We start from the raw sequence: 26,534 nt of genomic DNA on the forward strand, positions 1-26,534 counted from the left end.
ATAGCATTTAATCTAAAAATTCGAACATAACCAATTTTCATTTATTATCGTTGTAAAATCTTATTGCGATATTATAAAGTAATTCGCACATTTTTTAGGTTCGTTGTTTTATATTTTATTAAAAAAGATCTCCGAAGTTTTTTAATGTTTTTGTTATGTTCAACGTCCTAAGGTTATTACCAATAAAAAGAATATACACGATTGAGACCCACACAGACTTTGGTTTTTATGCAACATTTTCCGCGCTGAGGAGTTGCTGGTATAATGATACTTAATTATTATAAACTTACGTGGCAGCTAATATTTCTAATAAAACCGTATATTAGAAAAATATTTATAGCTCTAGTATAGCATATTAAAGAATCTTGTGTTATTTTTATATGTATTTGAATTTTCAATTGGATAAATTATGTTCAAATTAGTAAGAATATACATAGGAGATATACACATACACACACACACACACACACACACATATATATATATATATATATATATATATATATATATATATATATATACAATGAGGCAGCATATAACAAAGTTTACTAGTTTTCTTAGAACTTACAGTTTTCTTACAACTGCACGCCTGTGGAACTCTGTTCCGTCTGCCTGCTTCCCACCGGACTACAACTTGGATGTCTTCAAGTCCAATGTTAACAAATTCCTAATGAACCGCCCCCTTAAGTAAACACTTCATCAAATCTCCACACTAACGTAATGTACTTGCAATAACCCTTATCCCTGAGTGGCTTCCGGGCCTTGATAAGTGGTGATCACTGTGTAAAAAAAAAAAAACGATGAAAGCAAATATAAACGTCAATCTAATATGCATATTAATATTTATATATTAATCCAAACGAAATAAAAATCTCAATACGACGACAATAGGAAAGAGAGTTTGACATAAGAAGTATAAATGTAAACCGTAAATTAAATAATTTTTTGTAGCATTTTATGTCACCGTCATATAATGCAGTTTCATACAATGCTAAAACCAGCACGTTTTTAGCTTTGCTATATGTATAAATTTTCCAACATATTTCTTTCCTCTGAAGAAGAACTTTGTATTCTTTGAAACTCCGTAGAATAAGGATTAATTATCTTTGTTTGAGGTATTCTGTCGAAAAATAAATTTCACGTGTCAATTTTAATTTCCATTTTTCATTTATGCTTCTTGTATATATATATATATATATATATATATATATATATATATATATATATAACTACTTAATTTACTCACATAAAGTTAATATACGAAAGTATAGATTTATGCATAAACTTTAAGTATTTACTTCAAAAGTGCTCAATACGTAGGTAGAGATAGTAATTTATAAAATATATATGGCGATTAAGCTACACTGAATATTCCGCGTTTCATCCACTCTAGAACTCTTCATAAGCCTGAAGAGTCCTAGAGTGGATGAAACGCAGAATATCCAGTGTAGCTTAATCGCCATATATATTTTATAAATTACTATATATATATGTGTGTGTGTGTGTGTGTGTGTGTGTCTGTGTCTGTGTGAGTGTGTATTCATTTACGCTTCGTGTATATATATATATATATATATATAAGCATAAATGAAAATTAGAAATTAAAATTTACATGTAAAATTTATATATATATATATATATATATATATATATATATATATATAAAAATATATATACATCGATGATAATAATAGTTGGTGATGAAGCATTGCATTATCTAAGGATTAGTTGCTATTATTTGTATATACTTACGTGTTGTTTTTAATCTAATTAATATCCTTCTCTGTGCAGTGTGTCTGGCGAATCAATCAGACGAGGAGAAACGCGTGACGAAAGAGGCGACCAAATCGACAATCAGTTACACTAACGCATTTCAGACTCCGGTGACAAAAACAACTTCCGGTGATTTCACGAACAGTCATAGGCTGAACTCAAAGCGTTCCACATCGAAGCCGAAAAACGAGCGGGACCCGGAAGCTGCCACCACGAAAAACATAACAAATCAACCACATGTCAACTCTGTGAATCGGGAACGTTCCAGTGTACAACATGACACAAGGTCCAGCGCTAATGAGATGGCTTCTTCTCGCGACGACACGGAAGCAGAATTCCACCTAAAACAGGATGACCAGTCCAGTGACGGTAGTCAAAGTAATAAAATGTCCGCGTTTACAAGTTCAGATTCGAACTCGGGGTCATTGCTTATGGTAGAAGACTCACCGGTTCAAATCATGGCCAACAGTGAAAACGCCTGGCCGCAGGTAGTTGAGACTGGTTCCGGTCTTTCTGGGGGAAAAGATTCTGAAATATTAGAATGGACGGAGAGCACCACCCAAACACCTGTAACAAATGAAGGGTTAAGCACGTACCAGTTGTCGTCTGTCGCGACTACGGAAGCGCTCAACACGTCTGCCCAGCAAACATCAACCTCGCCTTCGTTTTACACGAAAGTTTCCGCAGAAGCACTCGACGGGCATACCAGTCCGTCTGACGGAAACGAAGACTCGACAGTAGTTCAGACAACTGGAAATAATCGCCAAGGAACGAGTCCGAGTACAGCAGACAGAACAACAGAATTCTGGGAACGCGTAACGTCAATGGAAATGGGAGATTCTTCGGAGCCGGTGACCTTGTCGGCGGAACTGACTGATGAGCCAAGAGAAACATCCACAGAACGCACACCAACACAAGATTATCTGACAAGTGCTAGTAGTGAATTGGTGACGATAATAACCGAGTCCCCTAAGCATACATCTTCTGGAATTGTAGGGTTCCACTCGGAACAAGTAACACAGAATATAGATTCGCAGCCCGGTGTTAAACGCGATGAAAATAGGGAAAATTTTACCAAAGAAGTTGAAACCACTTTATTGCCATCTACTCAAATATCTGAAGGTGAACGAGGGGCAGTGACGTCATCATTTGAGTACACAACTCTTACTCCTAATGTGAACGGTGAATTAACTACTCAGTCAGGTACTGAGTCACTTCTGGTAAGTACGTCACCGAACACTTTTTCGCGAGTCCCAACAACTTTAAGAGAACAAACAAGTATTGGAACCACAGAAAGGCCGGAGATTAGAAGCACGTTCCTCCCAGTTGTATCTTCGATAGGTTCGCAAACGTCAACCTTAAGTGAAGCAAAAGAAGTTTTACAAAGCACACAAGATAGTGTTCAAGAAACGACACCGCCGACATATTATACCCATATCGCCGCACGAACCAACAACGATAAGTCTATCAGAACGACGCAAGAACAAAGTGACGTTTCAACATCACGCGTTGAAGATACAACATTAAGCGACATAGAACGGCAGTTTTCGAAGCACATAACGATATCAAATCCATATACATCCACACAAACACCTGAACACACACCGTTTTCGACAGCGAAAGATACAGAACTGACCACTGAAAAATCTGAAACTACATCCGAAGACAAAACTTCAAATGCATTAACTTTTTCGCAAACAGACAAAACCTCTACAACTGAAACAACGGTCAGTGCAAATAAACTCACAAAGGAGAGTACAACAGTATCTAAAATCGACATAACTACGTGGGGTACCTTTACAGTAGATGACGCATCCAAATCAGAACACACAACGCTAGAAATAACTCCGCTTCAAACCAAAGATTACACAAGAGTTACTACAAAGGGAGATAATTCAAACTACTTAACAACAATTCAAGAAACTTCTCAATCAACTATTCCAAATATATCTAATGAAAACAACAAATCACATAGTACGCAGCATACGCCAATTACAGAAGATAAAACAATACCTACCAAATCAACTACAACGATATTAAATAGTACTACTGGCGAACTACTAGCTGTTCAAAATTCTACTTTTACGTCAGAAACAAGTACAATTATGAAAAATGAAGACACGACGATGTTATCCGGAATCACTACTGTGGAAAGATCTACGCTTCTGGATTTCTTTTCAACAACTGTTAGAGAAAGCACAAGCACGTTATCGGGTGAAATGACAGAAAAAGAAAATACAGAACGTAATACAGGTACAAGTCAAACAAATTCAGAAAAACATTTTGCTAGTTCAATAATACCAACGACTGTTGAAAATGTACAAACAACAGCAAACAGCAGGTCTCAAAGTGATATTCAAAATAATACGGAAACTACATTAACTAGTTCTACAAATATAGCTGTTGAAGGAACAATTCCAACAACTACATTTCCAAGTACGATATCGAATACTACAGCATCATTACCTAGTACGTATACCGATATACCAGTTGTGGAAGTAACTCCAACATCTACATTTTCAAATATAATGTCCAATACAACAGTTACTATACCTAGCACAGCTACACAAGAAGGAATTTCAGAAAAAACTCCAACAATTACATTTCCAAGTGAACTGTCAAATACTACAGATACATTAGCAAGTATAACAAGAGAACAACCTATTAGAGAAACAACTCTAAAAACTAGATTTCGAAGTGAAATGTCAAATAATACATTTACATTACTTAGTAAAGCTACTGAGCAAACAGTTGCAGAATCAAATACAAAAACTACAATTGTAAATAAACTGTCGAATACTACGGATCCATTACCTACTATAGCTACAGAATATGCCATAACAGATGTAACCCCAACAACTACATTTCTAAATGACACGTCGAATACTACAGCTTCATTAGCTACTATAGCTACAGAACAAAATATTGAAGAAACAACTTCAACTACTACATTTCCAAGTGGATCGTCGAATAATATAGTTACATTGCCTACTATGGCTAAAGAACAACCAATTACAGAAACAACTCCAACAACTACATTTCCAAGTGAAATGTCGAATATTACAGTTACATTATATAATACAGCTACGGAAAAAACTATGACAGAAACAACTACAACACATACGTTTCCAAGTGGACTGCCGAACCCTACAGTTACATTACCTAGTACAGCTACGGTACAATCTATTACAGATAAATCTCCAACAACTGCACTTCAAAATGAAACGCCGAATACTACAGTGACATTACCTAGTACAGATACGGAACAACCTATTACAGAAACAACTCCAACAACTACATTATCAAATCAAATGTCAAATACTACAGTTGCATTACCTAGTACAACTACAGAACAAACTATGGCAGAAACAACTTCGACAACTACAATTCCAAGTAAAATTTCGAATAATACGGTTACATTACCAAGCACAGCTACAAAGCAACCTATTACAGAAACAACTCCAACTGCATTTCCAAGTGAAACGTCGTATACTACTGTTACACTACCTAGTACAACTACTGAACAATCTATTATAGAAACAACTCCATCAGCTACATTTTCAAATCAGATGTCGAATACTATTGTTACTTTACCTAGCACACCTACAGAACAACTTATTACAGAAACTACTCTAACAAATACATTTCCAAACGAAATGTCGAATACTACAACTACATTATCTAGTACATCTACGAAACTGCCTATTACAGAAACAATTCCAACAACTACATATCCAAGCGAAATATCGAATACTACAGTTTCATTACCTAGTACAGTTACAGAACAACTTATTACAGAAACAACTCCAACAACTACATTTCCAAGTGAAATGTCGAATACTACAGCTTCATTATCTAGTACAGTTATAGAACAACTTATTACTGAAACAATTCCAACAACTACATTTCCAAGCGAAATGTCGAATACTACAGTTTCATTACCTAGTACAGTTATAGAACAACTTTTTACAGAAACTAATGTAACAATTACATTTCCAAGCGAAATGTCGAATACTACAACTACATTATCTAATATAGCTACGGAACCGCGTATTACAGACACAACCCCAACAACTATATTTTCAAGCGAAATGTCAAATACTACAGTTTCATTAGCTAGTACAGTCACAGAACAACTTTTTACAAAAACAACTCCAACAACTACATTTCCAAACGAAATATCGAATACTACAACTACATTATCTAGTACAGCTACGGAACTGCCTATTACTGAAACAACAACAACAACTACATTTCCAAGTGAAATGTCGAATCCTACAGTTTCATTATCTAGTACAGTTACAGAACAACTTATTACAGAAACAACTCCAACAACTACATTTCTAAGTGAAATGTCGAATACTACAGTTTCATTATCTAGTACAGTTACAGAACAACTTATTACAGAAACAACTCCAACAACTACATTTCCAAGTGAAATGTCGAATACTACAGTTTCATTACCTAGTACAGTTACAGAACAACTTATTACTGAAACAATTCCAACAACTACATTTCCAAGCGAAATGTCGAATACTACAGTTTCATTACCTAGTACAGTTACAGAAAAACTTTTTACAGAAACTAATGTAACAACTACATTTCCAAGCGAAATGTCGAATACTACAACTACATTATCTAATATAGCTACGGAACCGCGTATTACAGACACAACCCCAACAACTATATTTTCAAGCGAAATGTCAAATACTACAGTTTCATTAGCTAGTACAGTCACAGAACAACTTTTTACAAAAACAACTCCAACAACTACATTTCCAGACGAAATATCGAATACTACAACTACATTATCTAGTACAGCTACGGAACTGCCTATTACTGAAACAACAACAACTACATTTCCAAGTGAAATGTCGAATCCTACAGTTTCATTATCTAGTAAAGTTACAGAACAACTTATTACAGAAACAACTCCAACAACTACATTTCTAAGTGAAATATCGAATACTACAGTTTCATTATCTAGTACAGTTACAGAACAACTTATTACAGAAACAACTCCAACAACTACATTTCCAAGTGAAATGTCGAATACTACAGTTTCATTACCTAGTACAGTTACAGAACAACTTATTACTGAAACAATTCCAACAACTACATTTCCAAGCGAAATGTCGAATACTACAGTTTCATTACCTAGTACAGTTATAGAACAACTTTTTACAGAAACTAATGTAACGACTACATTTCCAAGCGAAATGTCGAATACTACAACTACATTATCTAATATAGCTACGGAACCGCGTATTACAGACACAACCCCAACAACTATATTTTCAAGCGAAATGTCAAATACTACAGTTTCATTAGCTAGTACAGTCACAGAACAACTTTTTACAAAAACAACTCCAACAACTACATTTCCAAACGAAATATCGAATACTACAACTACATTATCTAGTACAGCTACGGAACTGCCTATTACTGAAACAACAACAACTACATTTCCAAGTGAAATGTCGAATCCTACAGTTTCATTATCTAGTACAGTTACAGAACAACTTATTACAGAAACAACTCCAACAACTACATTTCCAAGTGAAATGTCGAATACTACCGTTGCATTATCTAGTATAGCTACAGAGCAACTTATTACAGAAACTACTCGAACGATTACATTTTCAAATCAAATGGCAAATACTACGGTTACCTTGCCTAGTACACATACCGAACAAACTATGACAGAAAAAACTTCCCCAACAACATTTCTTAATGAAATGTCAAATAATACAGTAACGTTATCTAATAGAGCTACGGAACAAACTATTCCAGATATAACTGCAACCACTACATTTTCAACTGGACTGTCGGATCCTACAAGTACACTACCTTATACAGCTACAGAAGAACCTACTACTGTAACAAATCTAACTACATTTTCAAATGAAACGTCGAATCCTACCGTTCCAATACCTAATACAGTTACGGAACAACCTATTACAGAAGCAACTCCAACAACTAAATTTTCCAATCAAATGTTGAATACTACGGTTGCTTTACCTACTAAACCTACAGAACATGCAACTTCAGAAACAACTCCAACAACTATATTTACAACTGAAATGTCAAATAATACAGTCACATTACCTAGTACAGCTACAAAACAACCTAATACGGAAACAACTCCAACGGCTTTATTTTCAAATCAAATGGCGAATACTACATTTACATTACATGGTACAGTTACAGAACAACTTATTACAGAAACTACACCAAAAACTACATTCCAAAGTGAAATGTCGAATAGTACAGTTACAGTACATAGAACAGTTTCAGAACAACTTATTACAGAAACTACTCCAACTACATTTCCAAGTGAAATGTCGAATACTACACTGTCTAGTACAGGTACGGAACAACTTATTACAGAACCAATTCTAACAACTACATTTTCAAATCAAATGTCAAATACTACGGATACTTTACTTAGTAAACATACAGGACAAACTATGACAGAAACAACTGCAACAAGTACATTTCCAAGTGAAATGTCGAATACTCCAGTTACATTATCTAATACAGCTACAGAACAAACTCTTGCAGAAACAATACCAACAACTATATTTTCAAATGAAATGTTAAATAATACGGCTACTATACTTAGTACAGCTACAGAACAAACTATTGAACACACAACTCCAAAAACCACATTTCCAAATGAAATCTCGAATTCTACTGTTATCTTATCTAATACAGCTACAGAACAACTTATTACAGAAACAACCCCAACAGCAACATTTCCAAATGAAATGTTGAATACTACGGCTACCTTACCCAATACAGTTACAGAACAACTTATTACAAAAACAACTCCAACAACTACATTACCCAATGAAATGTCGACTACTACCGTTTCATTACCTAATACGGCTACAGAACAAACTAATGAGGAAAAAACTTCAAAAACCACATTTTCAAATGAAATGTCGAATCCTACGGTTAGATTACTTAGTACATCCACAGAAACAACTCCAACAACTATATTTTCAAGTGACATGTCGAATACTACGGCTACATTACCTACTATTGCTACAGAACAAACTATGGCAGAAACAAATCCAACAACTACATTTTTAAATGACATAGCGGATACTACGTCTACATTGCTTAGTACGTCTACAGATATACCTGTTGAAGGACTATTAACTACAACCACATTTACAAGTAACGGAATAAATACTACACCTACATTTGCTAATTCAACCACTGGAATATCAGTTGAATTAACAACTTCGGTAACTATAAGAGAAACAATTAGGACGACCGACAAAGCCGAAGTTGAAGAAAACAAAACACTAAAAACAATTTCCTATGGAAATACAATATTTACAGATGTAGGAAATAATGCAACAATTCCAACATATGCAACTACCACTACCTCTAACGGAAGTACAATATTACCTAATGAAACTACACAACTTCAAGATGTAGAAAATACAACCATAATTCCAACATTTTTAACTTTTACTAACAAAAGTACAATATTACCTAGTAAAACTACAGAACACTCTGATATAGAACATACTATCAAAATTCTAACTATTCCCACTAACACTACCTCTGATGAAATTACATTATTATCTAATGAAACTACAGAACTTCCAGATGTAGAAAATAGGACTACAATTCCAACATATACCACAACCACTTCCTCTAATAAAACTACAATATTACCTAGTGAATCTACAGAACATCTAGATGTAGAAAATAGGACTACAATTCCAACATATATTACTACAGCTACATCACATGAAAGTACAATATTACGTAGTGAAACTACAAAATTGCCAGACGTAGAAAATAGAACAGGAATTTCAATACTGAACACTTCTACTGCATCAACAGAAAGTATATTATTACCCAGCAAAACTACAGAACATCCAGATCAAGAAAATGAGACATCAATTCCACTAAGTACTAGTTCAACTACATCAACTGAAAGTACAATACTACTTAGTAAAACTACCACGAATCTAGATGTAGAAAATAGGACAACGATTCCAACATATACCAGCCCTGATTCATCTAACAGAAGTACATTATTAACTAGTATAACTACGGAACACCCAGATTTAGAACATACTAATAAAAATCTAACAATTACCACCCATTCGCCAGCTATCGAAAGGTCAATATTACCTAATACATCTACAGAACACCTTGACGTAGAAAACAAAACAACAATTCCGAAAATTACCACTCCCACTACATCTACCGTAAGTACAATATTGCATAGTAAAACTACAGAAGTCACAGATCTAGAAAATAAGACAACAATTCAGACCGTTACAACTATCAATGCACTCAACCAAACTAAAACATTAACTACTAAATTTAACCCAACGCCAGATGTTCCATTTAGCATGAGTACAATATTTGATCAGCCAAGTACCAATGTACCAGGTGTAATTAATAGTACTACAATTTCAAGAAAAACTAATTTGAGTACTTCTAGTGGAAGTACAATCTCACCTAGTAAAACTACAGAACTCTTAGGCGTAGAAAATAGCACACCATCTCAAACAAATACAATTCCTAATTGGTCTAGCGGACGTACATTAACAATTGCAACAATAAAAATACCTGATGTCGAAAATAGTACAATGATGACAAAAAATTCCACGCCCAGCACATTTGACGAAATTACAACTACTGAAGAAGTAGATGTTAGAAACACAACACTCTACAGAATTATTACTACTAGTAAAACTTCAGTTAAGCAAGACGTAGAACATATTACAACTGTTCCACCAATATCTACAACAAATAAAAGTAAAACATCAAATAGTATAACTGCTGAAATGTCAGCGTTCGAAAGTAGTACGACAACGGCACCAATAATCGATTTTAGTATATCTACCGATAATACAACACTAATAATTACAACTGCCGAAATAAAAAATTTAGAAAATACTACAACAACTTCAACAAGTACTATTACTAGTAAACCAAGCAAAGGTACAAAATTACCTAATACAACTAACCCTAACCCTAATAAAACTAGCGAAATAACAGACGAGGAAAGTACTACAGCAATTTCAAAAAATACCATCTCCACTACATCTAAAGAAAGTATATTTCCTGGTACAACTGCCGAAATGCTAGATCTTGACAACAGTACAACAATTCAAACAGTTAAACCCCGCAGTGAATCTAAAGAAAGTGAATTATATACTATAACTACCGAAACACGAAACATAACATATAATACAATTTCAACGGCGAACAATCCCACTACATCGAGTGAAAGTACAGAATTAAGAGGTACAACTACCACAATGTCAGACGAAGAAAATAATAAAATTACAACAATGAATAACATAAGTGCACCTAGTCAAACTACAATATTGATTACTACAACTACCGGGAAACACAATGCAACAAGTAAAAATCCAAGTACATCTAGCGAAGGAACAACATTATCTAGAACAACTATCGAAATAGGAGATGCAAATATTAATAGCACAATTCCAACAACAATCACTAGAACTGTATCTAGCGAGACAATGACATTATCTAGTACCACCCGCGAAGGCGATCGTGTCGAAAATAATAGCACAATTCCAATAACTACGCGACTAAATATATCTAGTACAAATACATTATCTAATACAACTACTGAAAGAGGATATACTGAAAATAGTGGTACAATTCAAACAACTACACAACCAACTACATCTAGCAAAAGCACAACATTACCTAAGACAACTTCCGAAAGAGGTGAACAAAATAATAGCAGAATTTCAACACTAGATTTACTAAGTACATCTAGCGAGAGTACAACATCATCTAATATAACTACCGAAAGAGGCGACGAAGAAAATGATAGAACAATTCAAAAAAGTACCCAACCAAACACATCAACTGAAAGTACAACATTATCGAGTCAAACTACCGAAACAGGAGATGAGAATAACACAATTCCAATAACTACCATACAAAGTACCTATAGCGAGAGTACATCATTATTTAGTACAGCTACTGAAAGAGAAGATGAAGAAAATAATAGCACAATTTCAGCAACTACCCAACAAAGTACATCTACAGGAGACAAAACACTATCTAATTTAACTACCGAAGAAAGACAAACAGAAAACAAAGGCACAATTCCAACAACTACCTTACAAAGTATTTCTGGAGTGAGTACACCATTATCTAGTAGAACAACCGAAAGAGGAGATGAAGGAAGTAATAGCACAATTTCAACAAGTACGACACAAATAGAAAACAAAAGAACAACTCTGACAACAACCCTACCAACTTCTATGGAGAATACAATGTCATTTAGTACAACTATCAAAACAGAACAAACAGAAAATGATAGCATAATTTCAACACCAACCCTATCAACAATCTCTAGCGAGATTACAACGTTACCTAGTACGATTTCCGAAAGAGGACAAACAGAAAATAATAACACTATTCCAACAACTACTCTGTCAAATACCTCTAGCGAGAGTACGTTATTTAGTACAACTCTTGACAGAAGGCAAACAGAAAACAACAGCATAATGCCAACAGCTACCCTACCAAATACGCCTATTGAGAGTACAACATTATCTAGTACAATTTCCGAAAGAAGAAAAACAGAAAATAATAGCGCAGTTTCAACAACTGCCTTCTCAAGTATCTCAAGCGAGAGTACATTATCTAGTACGATTAACGAAAGAGATAAAGAAAATAATAGCACACTTAAAACTACTGAACAAGTTACATCTAGCAGAAGTCCAACATCATCTAGTACAACTACTGAAAGAGGAGATGGAGACAGTAATAGCACTATCTCAATAACTACACACCAAACTACATCTAACAAAAGGACATTATCTAATACAACCGTCGAAAGTGGAAAAACAGAAGACTCTAGCACAATTTCAATAACAACGCAACAAAGTCAATTTACCAACAGCATAACATTATCTAGTAAAACTACCGAAACAGGTCAAAAAGGAAACAACAGCACAGTTCCGACAAATACCTTACGAAGTACACTTAGCGGGAGTACAACATTATCTAGAATAATTACCGAAATAGGACAAACTGAAAAAAGTAGTACAATTTCAACAACTACCTTACCAAGTACGCCAAGTGAGAGTACATTATATAGTACTACTACCGAAATAGAACAAAGAAAAACCAATAGCTCAATTCCAACAACTACCTTTCCAAGTACGCCTAGCGAGAGTACATCATATAATACAACTACTACTAGTACTACTACCGAAATAGAACAAAGAAAAACCAATAGCCCAATTCCTACAACTACCTTACCAAGCACGCTTACTGAGATTACATCATCTAGTACAACTACCGAAATAAAACAAACAGAAACCAATAGTCCAATTCCTACAACTACCTTACCAAGCACGCTTACTGAGAGTACATCATCTAGTACAACTACCGATATAGAACAAACAGAAACCAATAGCTCAATTCCTACAACTACCTTACCAAGTACGCCTACCGAGATTGCATCATCTAGTACAACTACCGAAATAGAACAAACAGAAAACAATAGCTCAATTGCTACAACTACCTTACCAAGCACGCCTATCGATATTACATCATCTAGTACAACTACCGAAATAAAACAAACAGAAACCAATATCCCAATTCCTACAACTACCTTACCAAGCACGCCTACCGATATTACATCATCTAGTACAACTACCGAAATAGAACAAACAGAAACCAATAGCTCAATTGCTACAACTACCTTACCAAGCACACCTACCGAGATTACATCATCTAGTACAACTACCGAAATAGAACAAACAGAAAACAATAGCTCAATTGCTACAACTACCTTACCAAGCACGCCTACCGATATTACATCATCTAGTACAACTACCGAAATAAAACAAACAGAAACCAATAGCCCAATTCCTACAACTACCTTACCAAGCACGCCTACCGAGATTACATCATCTAGTACAACTACAGAAATAGAACAAACAGAAAACAATAGCTCAATTGCTACAAATACCTTACCAAGCACACATACCGAGATTACATCATCTAGTACAACTACCGAAATAAAACAAACAGAAACCAATAGCCCAATTCCTACAACTACCTTACCAAGCACGCATACCGAGATTACATCATCTAGTACAACTACCGAAATAAAACAAACAGAAACCAATAGCACAATTCCAACAACTACCTTTCCAAACACGCCTACTGAGAGGACATCATCTAGTACAACTACCGAGATAGAACAAACACAAAACAATAGCCCAATTCCAACAACTACCTTTCCAAGCAGGCCTACTGAGAGGACATCATCTAGTACAACTACCGAGATAGAACAAACACAAAACAATAGCCCAATTCCAACAACTACCTTTCCAAGCAGGCCTACTGAGAGGACATCATCTAGTACAACTACCGATATAGAACAAACAGAAAACAATAGCTCAATTCCTACAACTACCTTATCAAGCACGCCTACCGATATTACATCATCTAGTACAACTACCGAAATAGAACAAACAGAAAATAATAGCCCAATTCCAACAACTACCTTTCCAAGCAGGCCTACTGAGAGTACATCATCTAGTACAACTGCCGAAATAGAACAAACAGACACCAATAGCCTAATTCCAACAACTATCTCACCAAGCACGCCTACTAAGATTACATCATCTAGTACAACTACTGAAATAGAACAAACAGAAACCAATAGACCAATTCCAACAACTACTATACTAAGTACGCCTAGCATTAATACATTATATAGCACAACTACTGAAATGGGGAAAACAAAAAACAATAGCTCAATTCCAGCAACTACCTTACCAAGTACGCCTAGCGAGAGTACATTATATAGGACAACTACTGAAATAGGACAAACAGAAAACAATAGCCCAATTACAACAACTACGCTACCAAATACCTCTAACGAGAGTACAACGTTATCTAGCACAATTCTTGAAAGAGGAAAAACAGAAAACACTAGCATACTTCCAACATCTACCCTACAAAATATGTCTTACGACAGTACAACATTGTCTATTACAATTACTGAAAAAAGAAAAACAGGAAATAATAGCCCAATTCCAACAACTACCTTGTCAAGCATCTCTAGCGAGAATACATTATCTGGTACAATTACTGAAAGAGAGGACAAAGAAAATAACAGCACAATTACAACTACCGAACAAGTTACATCTGTCAGAAGTCCAACATCATCTAGTACAACAACTGAAATTGGAGCCGGAGAAAATAGTAGTACTATTCCAACAACTACACAACAAAGTACATCTAACAAAACTCCCTTTATTAGTACAGCTATTGAAAGAGAACACACAGAAAACAATAGCGGCATTCCAACGACTATCGTAGCAAGTACATCTAGTGAGAGTACATTATTTAGTACAATTACCGAACATGTGCATACAGAAAACTATAGCACAATTTCAACAACTACCCTACTAAATACGTTAAGCGAGAGTACACCATTACTTAGTACAATTACTGAAAGAAGTCATCCAGAAAACAATAGCACAATTTCAACAATTGCTCAACAAAGTACCTCTAGCAGAGATAGAATATTATCTAGTACAGTTACCGAAAGAGAACCTGGAGAAACCAATAGTACAAGTCAAACAACTACCCTACCAAATACCTCTAAGGAGAGTACAACATTATCTAGTACGACTACGGAAAGTGGAGATGGAGAAAATAATAGCACAATTTCAAGAACTACTCTACAAACATTACCTATTACAACGACCAAAAGTAGTGTTGAAGAAAATGATGACACTATTCCAACAACTACACAAGCAAGTATAAAGAGCACATTATCTAATACAACTACCGAGAGAGGCCATACAGAAAACAGTAGCACGGTTGCAACGACTGCACAACAAAGTACATTAAGCAAAAACTTAACATTATCTAGTACAACTAAGGGAACAGGACAAACAGGAGACAGTAGCACATTTCCAACAACTACTCTACCAGATACGTCTAGTGTTAGTACAACATTACTTAATACAACTATCGAAAGAGGACATACAAGGAATAATAGTGCAATTCCAACAACTACACAACAAAGTACAGATAACGAAAACACAACATCATCTAATACAACCAACGAAAGAAATGCAGAAGATAATACCACAACTCTAATAATTACAACTTCAAGTAAATCTAGCGAAGAAACAATGGTCATTAGTACAACTCGTGAGACAGCAAATGCAGAAAATAGCACCACATTTCCTACAACATCCACTCAAAGTATATCTAGCGAGCGAACAATTACCGAGATGGGAGATGCAGGAAATATTAACACGAATCCATCAACTCTTATAAGTACTTTTACCGAAAGAAAAACATCATCTCCTAAAACTACTGAAAGAGGAGATACAGATTACAATAACACAAATTCAACAACTACTCAACCAAGTTCATATAGCGAAAGTACGTTATCTAATACAACTGCTGAGAGACGAAATACAGAAAATAGTACAAGCTCTCCAACAGCTATCATTCAAAGTATACCTAGCGAAAGAATATCATCTAGTAAAACTACAGAAAATACTAACACACTTCAAACAATTAGCACTCCAAATAAATCAAGCGAAAGCACAACATTATCTGGTACAAATACCGATATACAAGATGTAGAAAATATTACAATTCCAACAGTTAGTGACACTGGTACATCAATTTTATATGCAACATTAACTGGTATAACTACCAACAAACGGGAAGTAGAAGATGGGACAATAACTCCAACAAGGTTTTACCTCAATACCTCTAGCAAAAGTACAACATTATCTAGCACAACTACAGAATTAGAAGATGACAGAAATAGCACATTTACCAGCATTATTAATCCCACAACAACTACCGAAATAAAAGATGTAGGAAATAGGGCAACACTTGCAACAACTACCGCTCCCAATACCTCCATCGATAGTGCAACATTAAAAGGTACAACTACCGAGCAAGTAGGTATGGAAATTAGTAGAGCAATTCCAACAAATACCACAGCAGAGTTACCAACAACTAAAATGGCAACAATATCAACATTACCAAACACTAACATCACTAATCCATTACTACCAATTACCTCCCAAACAAACTCCCTCGGTACATTTTCACGTGAAACTACACCAAACGAAGAAGTTACTACTACGCCTGCAGTTGTTTCTACGTTGGCATTATCTGGAAAAACTGGGGTGGTCGATGAACCGACTCTATTGTCAACTCCTGAAGTGAGTACCAAATCATCAACTTCATCACAAACCAAAACTCCTGCAACTCTTGAAACATCATCATCATCATCATCATCCTTGAAATCTACTTCAGAAGGAGTTACACCAGTGAGCACGCAACTACCATCTATTAGTTCTCATATCATGGGTGAAATGCCGTCGTCCGAAACACCAAATAAGTCAACTGAAGAGGATAGCGTTTCAGGCGTCACTCGATTGTTTCATTCAACATCAGTCAAACTGACAACAGAAACAATTCAGCAAACAGAAAGGAAATCTTTGAATACTACAGCATTTACAATTCCAACAGAAACCGCAGATGCGATTCCAAGCTCCAGTTTAAAAACAGATGCATCTACTCGTTTATATACAACAAAGGAAGATGGCGATGATTCGACTGAAAACACACCAGCCATTGTTTCGGAAACTGCAACACCAATAGCTTTGCCGAATGTCACAGCATTGAACACAGAGACATCGTCAATAACGAATTCAACAAAACAAACATTGGTATCTAATGCATCCATATATACAAGCACACTTTCAGAAATAAGTTCCAGACCTTCAGACGCGGTAAAAGAAGTAGAAACAACCGTAGAGACAACTGAGTCGAAAACACACCCAATGCCAGATGATGGTTTAATCAAAACATCACAAGCGTCGAAATCAACAATTTCCAGTTCAACCGGAAGGACAGTCACATTTAAAACTAGTGAGCCAAAGGATTGTGAGGAGGTTGCAACGATATTTAGCACGACGATAAATAAAAACTCTGCAACGATTACATCGAGCGAACGCACCACAACGTTAAAAAATAAAACTTTCGAAAAGGCATATGTGAAAAATAGTACAGCTACTACCACCAGCACATTTAACGAACGTACAATAGCTATTGCAACAACTACCGACATACCAAATGTAGAAAGTACGGCAACAACTACAACAATTAACCCTTCTAGTATTACTAGTGAAAGTACAATGTTAAGTAAGAAGACAAGCAAAATACCAGATGTCGAAAATAGGACAACACTTGTAAGAATCGACACAATCACTACGTCTACCGGAAGTACATTTAATAGCAAAACTACAGAAATGCCAGATGTAGAAAATATCACGATTCCAACAATTAGCATCTCCAGTACATCTACCGGAAGTACATTTAATAGCAAAACTCCAGAAATACCAGGCGTAGAAAATATAACTATACCAACAATTAGTATCTCCAGATCATCTACCGGAAGTACATTTAATAGAAAAACTACAGAAATGCCAGATGTAGAAAATATCACGATTCCAACAATAAGCATCTCCAGATCATCTACCGGAAGTACATTTAATAGCAAAACTACAGAAATGCCAGATGTAGAAAATATCACGATTCCAACAATTAGCACCTCCAGATCATCTACCGGAAGTACATTTAATAGAAAAACTACAGAAATGCTAGATGTAGAAAATATCACGATTCCAACAATTAGCACCTCCAGATCATCTACCGGAAGTACATTAAATAGCAAAACTACAGAAATGCCAGATGTAGAAAATATCACGATTCCAACAATTAGCACCTCAAGATCATCTACCGGAAGTACATTTAATAGTAAAACTACAGAAATGCCAGATGTAGAAAATATCACGATTCCAACAATTAGCATATCCAGTACATCTACCGGAAGTACATTTAATAGCAAAACTACAGAAATGCCAGATGTAGAAAATATCACGATTCCAACAATTAGCACCTCCAGATCATCTACCGGAAGTACATTTAATAGCAAAACTACAGAAATGCCAGATGTAGAAAATATCACGATTCCAACAATTAGCACCTCCAGATCATCTACCGGAAGTACATTTAATAGCAAAACTACAGAAATTGCAGATGTAGAAAATATCACGATTCCAACAATTAGCACCTCCAGATCATCTACCGGAAGTACATTTAATAGCAAAACTACAGAAATGCCAGATGTAGAAAATATCACGATTCCAACAATTAGCACCTCCAGATCATCTACCGGAAGTACATTTAATAGCAAAACCACAGAAATGTCAGATGTAGAAAATATCACGATTCCAACAATTAGCACCTCCAGATCATCTACCGGAAGTACATTTAATAGCAAAACTACAGAAATGCCAGATGTAGAAAATATCACGATTCCAACAATTAGCACATCCAGATCATCTACCGGAAGTACATTTAATAGCAAAACTACAGAAATGCTAGATGTAGAAAATATCACGATTCCAACAATTAGAACCTCCAGATCATCTACCGGAAGTACATTTAATAGCAAAACTACAGAAATGGCAGATGTAGAAAATATCACGATTCCAACAATTAGCACCTCCAGATCATCTACCGGAAGTACATTTAATAGCAAAACTACAGAAATGCCAGATGTAGAAAATATCACGATTCCAACAATTAGCACCTCCAGATCATCTACCGGAAGTACACTTAATAGCAAAACTACAGAAATGCCAGATGTAGAAAATATCACGATTCCAACAATTAGCACCTCCAGATCATCTACCGGAAGTACATTTAATAGCAAAACTACAGAAATGCCAGATGTAGAAAACATCACGATTCCAACAATTAGCACCTCCAGATCATCTACCGGAAGTACATTTAATAGCAAAACTACAGAAATGCCAGATGTAGAAAATATCACGATTCCAACAATTAGCACCTCCAGATCATCTACCGGAAGTACATTTAATAGCAAAACTACAGAAATGCCAGATGTAGAAAACATCACGATTCCAACAATTAGCACCTCCAGATCATCTACCGGAAGTACATTTAATAGCAAAACTACAGAAATGCCAGATGTAGAAAATATCACGATTCCAACAATTAGCACCTCCAGATCATCTACCGGAAGTACATTTAATAGCAAAACTACAGAAATGCCAGATGTAGAAAATATCACGATTCCAACAATTAGCACCTCCAGATCATCTACCGGAACTACATTTAATAGCAAAACTACAGAAATGCCAGATGTAGAAAACATCACGATTCCAACAATTAGCACCTCCAGATCATCTACCGGAAGTACATTTAATAGCAAAACTACAGAAATGCCAGATGTAGAAAACATCACGATTCCAACAATTAGCACCTCCAGATCATCTACCGGAAGTACATTTAATAGCAAAACTACAGAAATGCCAGATGTAGAAAATATCACGATTCCAACAATTAGCACCTCCAGATCATCTACCGGAACTACATTTAATAGCAAAACTACAGAAATGCCAGATGTAGAAAACATCACGATTCCAACAATTAGCACCTCCAGATCATCTACCGGAAGTACATTTAATAGCAAAACTACAGAAATGCCAGATGTAAAGAATAGGACGACGATGTCCACAATCAGCACTTTCAGTGCACCTAACGAAATGACAACAGCAATCAATAAAACTATTGAAACGCAAGATGTAGAAAATAATACAGCAATTCCAACAATCACCAAACCCAGTACATCAAACAGAAATACATTTACCAGCAAAACAACCGAATATGCAGATATAGAAGATGGGACAACAATCCCGACAATCAACACTGCTGGTAAAAAATCAATATTAACTAGTATAACTACTGTAATGCAAGATGTGGGAAAAAATATAACAATTCCAACAGTTACCACTCTTAGTGTGTCTAACGAAAGTCTATTAGTAAATACAACTGACGAAATAGAAAACGTCGTAAATAGTACAACTTTTACGACAATCACTCTTCCCAGTACAACTACCCAACTAAATCATGTAGAAAATAAGACAACTATTCGAACATTTCGAACTACTTTTATGTCTAGCGAAGATACGACTTTAAAAAACAAAGGAACCACATCAATAGATGTTGAAAGTTGGACAAAAATTCCCACAACTACCAATCCCAGCACATCTAGCGAAAGTGCAACAATAATTAGTACAACCATCGAAACGGAAAATATTGGAAATAATACGACAATTCAAACAACTAAGACACCAATAACGTCTAGCAAAAGTACTGCAACAATTAGTACAATTACTAAAACTGAAAATGATGGAAGCAATACGATAATTTCCACAACTACCAATCCCAGCATATCTAGCGAAAGTGTAACAATAATTAGTACAACCATCGAGACGGAAAATATTGGAAATAATACGACAATTCAAACAACTAAGACACCAATAACGTCTAACAAAAGTACTGCAACAACTAGTACAACTACTAAAACTCAAAATGATGGCAATAATACGATAATTCCCACAACTACCAATCCCAGTACATCTAGCGAAGGTGCAACAATAATTAGTACAACTACTGGAACGCAGAATACTAGAAAAAATTCGACAATTCAAACAATTTCCACTCCTAGTGCATATAGCGAAGGTACAACTTTATTTAGTACAACAGAAACACGAAATACTGACAAGAATACAACAATTCAAACAATAACCTCTCCTAGTACATCTAGCAAAAGTGCAACAATAATTGGTACAACTACTGAAATGCAGAATACTGAAAGCAATACGACAATTCAAAAAACTACCACTCGTAGTACATCTAGTAAAAATACAACAATTAATAGCGCATCTACTGAAACGCAAAATACGCGAAATAATACAATTCATACAACTACCACTCCTATTACATCTAGCAAAAGTGCTACAAAAATTGGTACAACTAATGAAACGCAAAATACTGAAAATATTACAACAATTCAAACAACTACTACACCTAATACATCTAGTAAAAATACAACAATAATTGATACAACTACTGAAACGGAAAATACGCTAAATAATACGACAATTCAAACAATTATCGCACCTAGTACATCTAGAAAAAATGCAACAGTATTTAGTACAACAACTGAAATGCAAAATACGCGAAACAATACGACAGTTCAAACAACAACTATTCCTAATACATCTAACAAAAGTGCAACAATAGTTAGCACAACTAATGAAACGCAGAATACTGAAAATACTACAATTCAAACAATTACCACACCTAGTACATCGAGCAAAAAGGCAACATTAATTAGTACAACTATTAATACGCAAAATACTAGAAATAATCCGACGATTCAGACTACTACTACTTCTAGTACATCGAGCAAAGATGCCAGAATAATTAGTACAACTACTGAAACGCAGAATACTGAAAATACTACGACAATTTCAACAATTACCACTCCTAGTACATCTAGCAAAAGTTCAAAAGTAATTAGTACAACTACTGAAACGCAAAATACTGAAAATAATACGAGAATTCTAACAATTACTACTCCCAGTACATCGAGCGAAAGTGTAATATTAAATAACAAAACAACAGAAATTCCAGATGAAGAAAGCATGACAACAATTCCAACAATCGCCACTTCTATCACATCTAGCCAAAGTGCATTTACACATACAACTGCTAAAATAACAGACGTCAAAAGCAGTACAACATTTTCAACTATTACACATTCCGATAGAGATACCCAAAGGCAACATATAGAAAATAGCACTCACACTTCTTTCAATGAAAGTAGAACAGTAACTAATACAACTACCGAACTACCACATCTAGAAACATCGGACGACCCTGCCTCAACACTCACGCCAATGGATCCGCAAAGGACGACATTATTACATCGAGAGATTTCTATAAAGCCAAACACGACGTTTATTATTAATACATCAATCAATGTAAAAACTACGCCAATAACAAATACAGACTATTTATCAACAACGGCTTCCGCCGAGGCAACAACCCAACCATCAACGATTGGACTCTCTAATATTACCAGCTCAACAAATCGACCAACTCTAATGACACAGATAATTGCGTCTACTACCACGACGATGGGCACGACACGAATGTTTACAGCGCATAATAGAGAAACTACACAACTGGAGAATTATACATCAACAAAAACGACGCAAACAACTTCCGCAACGATACCGAGTATAATGTCATCAGTTACTCCCGGTATAACAAATAATTTCACAACATCGAATGTAGATAACACTCAGTTTGATAAAATGACAACATCAAATGTAAATATCGGAAGCGTGCATTCGTCCACAACTAAATCAAGCAGTTCAATTCCAACTACGACGCTGTTCATTCCGAAGTTAGGTGAGAGAAACCTTATTATTATTATTATTATTATTATTATTATTATTATTATTATTATCATTATTATTATTATTATTATTATTATTATTATTATTATTATTATTATTTTGTATTGTTTATTGTTGTGACTGGTTTCTATTTATTGCCATCTCGGTGCGGTAGCTACATGCCGAATGTGGCATACAATAACACGAAGCGAGTGATCTAAATGCTCAATATTAAAAGAAGAAAATAAATAGAATACTATAGCTGTTCGTCTATCGTTGTCGATGAAGGCTACGAAACATCGCTGACGGTGCTGTGACTTGCGAGTTAAACTTTTGGTGGCAAGCAACCACATCCCTCCTGAATCAACACTGTTTTATTCCAGCGCCAACTAGAAAGTCAGGAAGACTAGAAGCAATGCTGAGATAAGTGGAGAGCGTCTGCAATTCCCAAATGATCACTCATCTGGTATTGGCCAGACTCATCGTTGCTTAACTTTCTTGATCTGATGAAAACCGGTGCGTCAACGTTGTGTCGACGTGATTATGCTGAATAATAATAATATATTAGATAGGGGGATATAATCTTAGAAGTGTGTCTGTCGGCGTTTAGAAGTCCGTATTGACAGATATGAGAATGGAGATAGCGGACTTAAGAAAAGAATATTAGTCATGTGACGTCATCGACAAAGTTAAGGTTTCAGATTGTTATCTACAGGGTGGTCAAAAAGTCAGGTAACATGTTAAAGGTAGAAAAAACAATATGATCCATTATAATCTCTATTCGTTTAATATTATTTCTTGGATGAAATTTTTCCACAACGATGGATTGGTCGCCGTGGCCCAGTTGAATGGCCAGCCAGATCTCCGGATCTTACCCCTCCTGATTTCTGGCTTTGGGGCTATGTAAAGGATAGCGTTTATGGCAAGAAGCCTGATACAATAGCGTCTTTAAAGTTATTTATTGAAGAGGAGATTGCGCGGATATCAGCTGACATGATTACACGTGTTACACAATCAGTGGTTAATCGCTTCCAGCGATTGATAGAGAGAAATGGACGACAATTAACAAAATAAACATATTTCATGTTTGTTTCATTTTATATTTCAATGTATGGTACTTAAATATACGTGTATTGCTAATATCGTTTTTCTTTAAAATGTTACCTGACTTTTTGACCACCCTGTATATATTAATAGGATAGCGTGTGTGTTATTTATTTTGTGTACCACGCTTACATCCGAGTGACTGTCGTTTAATTGTTATAAAGTTTTCATTTCTTGTAATAAATAATTTAACCAAAAATTCTTCATATGTTTTGGTTTCAGTTCTGATTATAACTGATGGCACTCCATTTTTTATAAACAATTTTACCAAGAATTCTTCATAAGTTTTGGTTTCGGTTTCGATTAAAGTTGATGCACCCAAGTCATATGGATATTTTTTTATTTTTAAATCGCAGCTTTATAATATATAAAAATCGATAGAACATTAACTCTATAATGATATATCCGAAATCTGCTGGCTTAATAAATATTTTTGCAGTTTTAACAAAAGAGCTACAATAATATCAGAACGTCTCCATTTACGCTGAACATCTGCAGAATGCCAACATCAATATATTATATTACATATGAATGAGTCTCTCGTGGAATTTCCACAGTTCCCGCTAGTAAAATTATCATTATTTGTTCTGAAGGTAATGTTGATTTGATAAAATACTAGATGTGAATACTTCCTAAATTATTTCTTCATAAGTTTTTGTTTCGGTTTCGATTAAAGCTGCTAGCATCTCACAATTTTTCACAAAAAGTTATTTTTACTATCTTATTAAGTTAACCTTCATTTGAAAAATATTCCAACGTGAATCAAAAATACATCATTCTTTTTAATAACATGTATCTTAAATAGTATGTGATTAAACCCTCCGTCCGGCAATATATTTTTTAACCTGGCATAACCGGCTGTATACAGCTAGATATGCGATAAATGATCATAACTTGATAATTTTTCTTTTGTTTTTACCAAATTAGAGCTGTTCAGGTATGGCATGGACTCCGGGGCAGCTCTATCGAAACGGTTGCCTCGAGGGGATGACGTCATGAGTGATGCAATTATTTGCGAGGTTGGTTTCCCTCCAATGATATCAAAGACATCAGTTTGGAAACGCATGTGGGTAAGCTGCTTGTTTGTTTGCTTGTTTTTATATATATTTTTTTATTTGTCTGTTTGTTTGCTTGTGTGTTTGTTTGCTTGTTTGCTTGTTTGTTTGTTTGTTTGCTTGTTTGTTTGCTTGTTTGTTTGTTTGTTTGCTTGTTTATATATATATATATATATATATATATATATATATATGTCTGTTTGTTTGTTTGTTTGCTTGTCTGTTTGTTTGCTTGTGTGTTTGTTTGCATGCTTGCTTGCTTGTTTGTTTGTTTGTTTGCTTGTTTGTTTTTTGTTTGCTTGTCTGTTTGTTTGCTTGTCTGTTTGTTTGCTTGTTTGTTTGTTTGTTTGCTTGTTTGTTTGTTTGCTTGTGTGTTTGTTTGCTTGTTTGTTTGTTTGTTTGTTTGTATGGGATACTTAATGCACCCACTGTATATCTCTTTTTACGCTGACCGCTTCGCTGATCATCGTCACATCGTATGAACCCAAAGATTCTATTGTTGGCATCAGTTTCTCTCCAATCTCCTTTTTTCTCATCAGAATTCTTTCTAGAAAGACATCGGGTATTTTAAGAGAGCTACCACGTGAAGGTTGTTAACATTCTAAGTGAAAATGATTATTATGGCGTAAACTGGATTCGAGCCTCGGACACCTACCGTTAATTACTTGACCACTCACCGTTTTGATATAACGTTTACTTTCTAATTTTAAACTTTCTTGTGTGTCGGTTTAGAAATGCATGTTGGTAAATTGCTAGCTTGTTTGTTTTTTTTTTGTTTGTTATTTTTGTTTATACATACATATATATATATATATATATGTATATATGTATATATATATATATATATTTAGTGGAAATGGTAATCAATAAAACCTGGAGAAAGTGCTCTATACTGTTGTAGAGCAAATATGCGTGTTATTTCTTATTACCGTATCTTTCTGTTAAGTTACATTATTGTTTCAGCTACCCGGCCGTTTTTTTTTTTTTTTTTTTTTTTTTTTTTTTTTGCTATCTGTAGCTTCCTCAGACTTTTACAGAAACCGGGTAGCTGAAACAATAATGTAACTTAACAGAAAGATACGGTAATAAAATATAAAACGTATATATATATATATATATATATATATATATATATATATATATATATATATATACAGTCACGTCCAAAACTAAGGGACATTTTTAAACCTAATATTTGTTAGAAATAACAACTGTGAAAAGCTGAAATTTT

General features: G+C 35.0%; 1 protein-coding gene across 1 annotated transcript in view; it reads left to right on the forward strand.

The window, feature by feature from the left end:
* The window catches only part of LOC145259960 (uncharacterized), a 358,155-nt gene that overhangs the window by 166,778 nt on the left and 164,843 nt on the right, over positions 1 to 26,534 (forward strand). Inside the window, exons 3-4 of the mRNA XM_080117937.1 lie at positions 1,792 to 23,157; positions 25,176 to 25,318. Coding sequence (XP_079974063.1) covers positions 1,792 to 23,157; positions 25,176 to 25,318 — 21,509 coding nt within the window. The remainder of the gene's footprint in view (positions 1 to 1,791; positions 23,158 to 25,175; positions 25,319 to 26,534) is intronic.

This window comes from Euprymna scolopes, chromosome 35 (genome assembly GCF_053919585.1).
Source record: "Euprymna scolopes isolate OS-2025 chromosome 35, ASM5391958v1, whole genome shotgun sequence".
NCBI classification, from domain to species: Eukaryota; Metazoa; Mollusca; class Cephalopoda; order Sepiida; family Sepiolidae; genus Euprymna; species Euprymna scolopes.